This window comes from Triticum urartu, chromosome 3A (genome assembly GCF_056163025.1).
Source record: "Triticum urartu cultivar PI428250 chromosome 3A, HENAU_Tu73, whole genome shotgun sequence".
NCBI lineage: Eukaryota > Viridiplantae > Streptophyta > Magnoliopsida > Poales > Poaceae > Triticum > Triticum urartu.
In genome coordinates this window covers 63,326,155-63,333,414 of record NC_141875.1, presented here as the reverse complement: position 1 = coordinate 63,333,414, position 7,260 = coordinate 63,326,155, and the positions used below count along the sequence as shown (strand labels likewise).

At 41.9% G+C, this 7,260-nt stretch overlaps 1 protein-coding gene across 1 annotated transcript; it reads left to right on the top strand.

The window, feature by feature from the left end:
- Nucleotides 1-3,134, top strand: LOC147978568 (receptor-like protein 6). Its single transcript, XM_087546382.1, has one exon. The coding sequence runs from the start codon at nucleotides 8-10 to the stop codon at nucleotides 1,049-1,051; it is 1,044 nt and encodes a 347-aa protein (XP_087402508.1). The 5' UTR covers nucleotides 1-7; the 3' UTR covers nucleotides 1,052-3,134.
- Nucleotides 3,135-7,260: the final 4,126 nt, after the last annotated feature.

Here is a 7,260-nt window from a genome sequence, read left to right as displayed (position 1 = left end):
TAGTAAGATGAGCTCCAGGCGCCCAAAGCTTCACTTCATCCTGCTACTGCTCGCATACTACTGCCCCACCTACACCGCTGCCAACGGCGGCAATGGAACCACAGTCCAGTGCCTCCCTGATCAGGCTTTGTCCCTACTTCAGCTGAAGCACTCCTTCCACAACCCCGACCTCTCCTCGTGGCAGCATGGTACGGACTGTTGCCACTGGGAGGGTGTTGGCTGCGACAGGGCCTCCGGTCAGGTGATCACTTTGGACCTAAGTTACTGTAGCCTGCAGAGCACCGGTGGTCTCAGCTCAGCGCTATTCAACCTCACCTTTCTTAGAAGCCTAAGCCTCTCTGGTAATGACTTCAACCATGCCAGCCTTCCTAGTTTCGGGTTTGAGTGGCTGACCGAGTTACTCAGTCTTGAGTTGTCTGAAACAGGGTTGTCTGGTCAGATACCTATTGGAATTGCGCACCTCGAGAAATTGCTTACGCTTGATATTTCCTACAATGATTATTTGTATCTTCGAGAGCCACTGTTTCAAATACTCATAGCAAACCTGACCGATCTTAGGGATCTGTATGTTAATGAAGTGGACATCTCCAGCAGTGGACCAACTTGGTCCGTTGCTATTGCGGACTCTGTTCCTCTACTGCAGAATCTTGACTTGTCTGGATGTGGTCTATCTGGTCATATCCATCATTCATTCTCCCGACTCCATTTTCTAGCAACAATCAACCTCAGGGGAAATAGAATTTCTGAGATTCCTTCGTTCTTCGCAGAATTCTCTTTCTTAACCGCTTTTGACTTCTCAGCAAATTATTTTCAAGGACAGTTTCCAACAAAGATCTTCCTGCTAGAAAATCTCACATATCTTAATGTGTCCTACAACCCCAGACTTTCCGCGCGACTACCAGATTTTCCACCAGGAAAAAATATTTTGGAACACTTAAATCTAATGGAGACAAACCTTTCCGGTGTCATACCAGACTTAACTGATAGTTCTGGGGGGTATCTATACTTTTTTCTTTGTTCATCTCAAGTCATTGAAACTCTTGGGCCTTAGCAACATAGGATTTCCCAGGCAGACCTCTACTTCCATTGCTAACCTTACATCCCTAAATACATTGTGGCTCTCAGGATCAGGAATGGAGAAGCTAATGCTCTCTTCAATTGGCAGCGCTAAGCATATGACAGACTTGATGCTACAAGACTATAATTTATCTGGGCCAATCCCGTTGTGGGTCAGAAATTGTACAAATTTGATGAGCTTAGAGCTCATTGATTGCAATTTATCTGGGGCAACACCCACGTGGATTGGGAACTTGACCAAGCTTTCAAATTTGGGCTTACAATGTACTCCCTCCGTTCCTAAATATAAGTCTTTTTAGAGATTTTACTACAAACTACATACGGATGTATATAGACATCTTTTAGAGTGTGGGTTCACTCATTTTGCTCTCTATGTAGTCCATAGTGGAATCTCTAGAAAGACTTATATTTAGGAACGGAGGAAGTAATAGGTTGAGCGGTAAGGCAGCCCCATTCCCTTCTCATATGACATCATTATAATGTTATTTTTGGGGGGTATTTACTATTCTTTGACTAATATTCTCCATCTGCATGCAGCAAAAATCCCAAAGGATTTGTTCACTCTTCCATCATTGGGAGAACTAATGCTATCATCAAATGAACTATGTGGAACCCTAGAAGATATTCCAGACCCCTTATCTTCCTACCTGTACTACATCGACATAAGCTCTAACAACTTGGCAAGTCATTGTCACGCCCCAAAACATGGTTCGGACGTAACAGCCGCCACGCGTTTATAAACAAAAGATTATAAACATGTGAGGCCTAAACTAAAACTTTTCACAATAATACACATAATAAGCATGTATTCTTTATTCTCGGGATACATAGTTCTTGCTGAAAATAAACTTCTAAAGTATTTCAATTTATTCTCTCCCGGCGCGTGCTACGCCTACTGCTCAAAGCCAAGCTCAGGATCATTACCACTTTGGGCTGCAAAAATAGAAATTAAGCAAGGGAAAGTATGATGATTCATACCCAGCAAGTAGCATTTATTCAAGGGTACAAAAGGAGAAAGTGTTATGGATATCACAACGGTGTAATTCAGTTTCAAGGAAATGATACGATAGCAATGGACAGATTTAGCGGCGGAAAATAAAGTAGTGCAAAAGGCTGAATTAAAAGATGATATTAAACAGAGTTCAACGGAATACTGGAAATATTTATAGTGGTGTATAAGGAAAAATATTGGTATCACACGTGACCAGCAAGGTTCCCTACCCGGGACTCACAGGGGTGAATATTCACACTTTTACACTCTTAAGAGGGGTACTCCGACATCGACAGTCTCGACCAGAACCACGTGGGTTCTAGAAGAGCAGAGCCCTTCGACCCCCTGAGGCACGACAACTTGACTTACTAGTATGGGTCGTTCCCAAGGATCCATCACCGATACCCTGTTCGGAACAAGTGTCGCCCCCAGCGGAGAACTCAGACAGTCCCATACCTGAACCGTGACCGGTACAATATGTTTGCGGTCGTGACACCAATATAGACAATATGTGAATATGGAAATAAGGAGGTCAATGGTATGATGAAACTTATGTAGTAATCCTCACGTCTCCACGTAAGCCTAAATAATCATGACGATTACTTGCTCACCGGAACATATTTCTCTTCAACAGTACCGTGGCCAACGAACAAAGGACAGTTGCAGAAGAACTCATATATCACGGTACAGTGGCTAGCAAAAGAAATACTAGCAGCAGTATATCTCTAGATCAGTGTAACAATGTGCAAGTCGCAGGACCAAGCACAACAACGAAATATGAACAGAGGAACTGCTACTTGCCTGACAGCAGTACCCGTCTACCACGTGGTCGCTAGGAACAACACCAGCGAGAGCTCCAACTTCTTCTTCCAGCAGACGACTTTGACTAGTGTGTCAATGGTCCTATGCTACAGCACCTGGTCGCCTTATATACTGGTAACAAGTGAGTAGCTCCTTGTGAACACATTAATCGTCGTCCAACTGCCGCCGTAACTCCTGCTTGCTCCAAAGGATAAGCTAGTGCCCCTTTGCTTCACCTAATGGCTGGTTCGATGCACCTACTAGCTCATGCATGCATATGTTTCTAACCAGAGCAATGACACGTACATTCTATCTCTCAAGGAAAAGACACATAGCCATGCAACAAGCCTTCTCATCGCTGCATGCAAAAATATCTACTGCCCTAGACGGTGGTACAGTGTAATCCAAGAACTAGCTGGCCTGTGAGAAGAAAATATAGCTAACCTTACTGAGCTAGTCGGCAGGCTACGTACATGCATTACGGCAACAGTGACTAGATGGATGCATGCAGTGCGTTGAGTACAGACCATGGATGTGGTGCATGCCATGCATTGATGCATGCATGTAAGTGTACGTGGATTGCTCAAGCAAATGCAATACTCCACCATCTTCTAATACAAAAAAAATCTACTAATGATTGGGATGCACCTATTGGTCTTAAGATATTTATCTCCAAAATTATTTATAAATACTAGCATGCCTGAGTTATTAGAAAAATGATAGTTAAGCAAAATTTAATTCTAAATGAAAATTGATGCATTTTAATTATCCTTAAGTAACACACGGGTGTTACATCCTCCCCGCCTTATAAAAATTTCGTCCTCGAAATTCAATTACCGGTCGATAGAAGATGCGGAAAGTTTTTGTGAAGTTCGTCTTCTTTTTCCCATGTCGCCTCGTCCTCATTGTGGTTACTCCACTGGACTTTGACAAATCGGATAGTCCTTTTTCTCATTACTCGATCTTTGACATCTAGTATTCTCAGGGGGTACTCCTCGTATGATAGGTTTGGTCTCAGTTCCACGATTGGTAGTTGTGTTGCTTCTGGCAGTGTCTCGCATTTCTTCAGTGTGGATACATGAAAAACATTATGTACCCCTGACAAGTTTGGAGGCAGCTCTAATCGGTAGGCTACTGGTCCAACTCTGCCAATAATTTGAAAAGGTCCTACATATCTTGGACTCAACTTTCCTTTCAAACCAAAACGTCTCGTACCTTTTCGAGGTGAAACCTTTAGGTATACTAGATCTCCCTCTTGAAATTCAACTTCCCTCCGTTTGGTGTATGCTTGTTTCTTTTGACGGTTCTATGCCGCCGTTAAATGCTCCCGAACTACTCGTAGTTTTTCCTCTGCCTGTTGAACTAATTCTGGGCCTATATACTTCCTCTCACCAATTTCTTCCCAGCATATAGGAGAACGACATCTCTTACCATACAAAGCTTCATACGGAGCCATCTTTATACTGGATTGATAACTGTTGTTGTATGCAAATTTGACTAGAGGAAGGGACTCATCCCACTTTTCTTTCAAGTCCAACATGCTTGCTCGAAGCATATCTTCCAGTATTTGTATGACTCGCTCTGTTTGTCCATCAGACTGGGGATGATAGGCTGTACTAAAATTCAGTTTGGTCCCCAAGGTCTTATGTAAACTTCTCCAAAATCTTGAAATGAACCTTGGATCTCGATCTGAAGCAATATTTACAGGGACGCCATAGTTCGTAACTATCTCCCTAATATATAACCTTGTTAATTTTTCAAGGGTCATTGTTTTCTTGACTGGTATGAATTGTGCCACCTTGGTAAATCTGTCTACTATAACCCATATAGAATCATATCCTGCGGAAGTTTTCGGCAATCCGGTAACAAAATCCACACTGATATCCTCCCATTTCCAACTAGGAATTCTTAGCGGTTGCAGGAGGCCTGGTGCTTTTTGATGGTCCACCTTTACCTGTTGACATATTGGACATTCCAGGACGAATCTTGCTATTTCTCTCTTCATATTTGGCCACCAAAAATTTCCTTTAATATCCCGATACATCTTTGTGCTACCAGGATGTACAGTGTATGGAGTGGTGTGAGCTTCTTGCATGATCTCCAATTTCAACTCTGCATTTTTAGGTACACAAATACGTTCTCTCAACCATATAGATCCATCCATCCGTATGTGAAATTCTGATGGCTTTCCTTGCTCTATGCTTTCTCGGAGACTGACAAGAAAAGGATCTTCCAGTTGCTTTATCCTAATTCTTTCTTGAAGATCAGGTTTGACCTGTAGTGCCATAATAGTGATCGATGGGTCACGTACATGCACCTCTATTCCCATCTTCTCTAAGTCCTTCAAAATCTTCCTTTGTGAGGTGATTAAAGATGCCACATTGCAATCAGCTTTTCTGCTTAGCGCGTCAGCTATTGCGTTTGCTTTACCCGGATGGTAATTGATATTGACATCGTAGTCTTTAAATAGCTCGATCCATCTTCTCTGCCGCATATTTAATTCCTTTTGTGTGAAGATATATTTTAAACTCTTGTGGTCAGTAAAAATCTCACAGTGTTCTCCATACAAATAATGTCTCCATATTTTTAGAGCAAAGATTATAGCACCTAATTCCAGATCGTCTGTTGGATAATTTTTCTCATATGGTCTAAGTTGTCGAGAGGCATATGTGATTACCTTGTTGTTCTGCATGAGGACACAACCGAAACCAATTTTTGAAGCATCACAGAAAATAGTAAATCCAATCCGGTACTGCGAGAACTGGGGCAGACACTAGTCGACGTTTTAATTCTTGAAAACTTTCTTCACACTTCTTGGTCCAGTCGAACTTTACTCCTTTGCGAGTGAGCTATGTCAGTGGCGCTGCAAGCTGAGCAAAACCTTCAATAAATCTCCGGTAATATCCGGCTAACCCAAGAAAACTTCTTATCTCAGTAATCGTGGTTGGTCTGTTCCAGTCCAACACTGCCTGAACTTTTGTTGGGTCTGCAGATATACCCTCTCCAGAAATAATGTGGCCTAGGAATGATACTTTGTCTAACCAAAAGTCGCACTTCTTGAGTTTAGCGTATAACCGGTGTTTCCTCAATGTTTGAAGTACTGCTCTCAAATGTTCGGCGTGTTCCTCTTCTGTCTTTGAATATATTAAAATATCATCAATAAATACCACAACAAACTGGTCCATGAATGGTCTGAATACACAATTCATTAAATCCATAAAAGTTGCGGGTGCATTTGTTAATCCGAACGGCATGACTATATATTCGTAGTGTCCGTATCTGGTGCGAAAAGCTGTCTTTGGAATATCTCCTTCTTTAATTTTTAGCTGGTGATACCCCGATTGCAAATCTATCTTTGAAAATACCCGCGAGCCTTGTAGCTGATCAAATAAATCATCGATCCTAGGCAAGGGATATTTATTCTTAATAGTTACCTTATTCAGCTCCCGATAATCAATACATAATCGCCAACTGCCATCTTTCTTCTTTACAAATAATACTGGAGCGCCCCACGGTGACATGCTTGGACGAATAAATCCTTTTCTTCTAACTCTTTGATCTGTTGCTTGAGTTCTTTTAGTTCTGCTGGAGCCATTCTGTATGGGGTCTTTGAAATAGGATTAGTACCAGGGACCAGGTTTATGCTGAACTCAATCTCTCGGTCCGATGGAATTCCAGGTAACTCTTTAGGAAAGACATCAGGAAATTCTCTAACCACAGGAATATCCTCTATACGTTTCTCCTTTATTTCCAAGTTCCTAACTTATGTGTACCTTGTTTTCTTGTGGCTCCCTTGGTACACTATTTTCTGTTGACCAGGTACTTGAAGTATCACTTTCTTCCCATGGCAATCAATAGTTGCATGATTTTCAATCAACCAATCCATGCCTAGTATTATATCAAAATCATGCATATCTAGTACTATCAAATCTGCCCGAAGTTCATGTCCCCTTATAATAACCGGACAATTAGTGCATACCCTTCGAGTTATCATCTCAGCCATTGGAGACTCTACCACGATTTTTTTCTTTATAGGTGTACTTTCTATTCCATGGGTACTAATAAATTTAGAAGATATAAAAGAGTGGGTAGCACCAGAGTCAAATAAAACAACCGCATTATGAGAACATACTCGGAACGTACCTGTAACCACATTGCTATCATTGTCCAGCTCATTTTGGGTCAAATGATTTACTTTAGCACGAACAGGCTGTTGCTTCCTTCCAGGATTGTTCGTGTACCGAGGAGCAATATTCGCCTTAGGAGGCGGTGCAGGTAGGTACAATGGTGTTTTTGGTGCAGGCAAAGCAAATGACTGATTATGAGTAAATTCTTGTTCCGGCACTGACTGATAACATGTCCCTCCTTGCCGCATCCGAAGCATTTTCCCT

Bases quoted from the DNA above. Each gene is read 5' to 3' on its own strand.
- LOC147978568 (XM_087546382.1), top strand. From the start codon at position 8: ATGAGCTCCAGGCGCCCAAAGCTTCACTTCATCCTGCTACTGCTCGCA.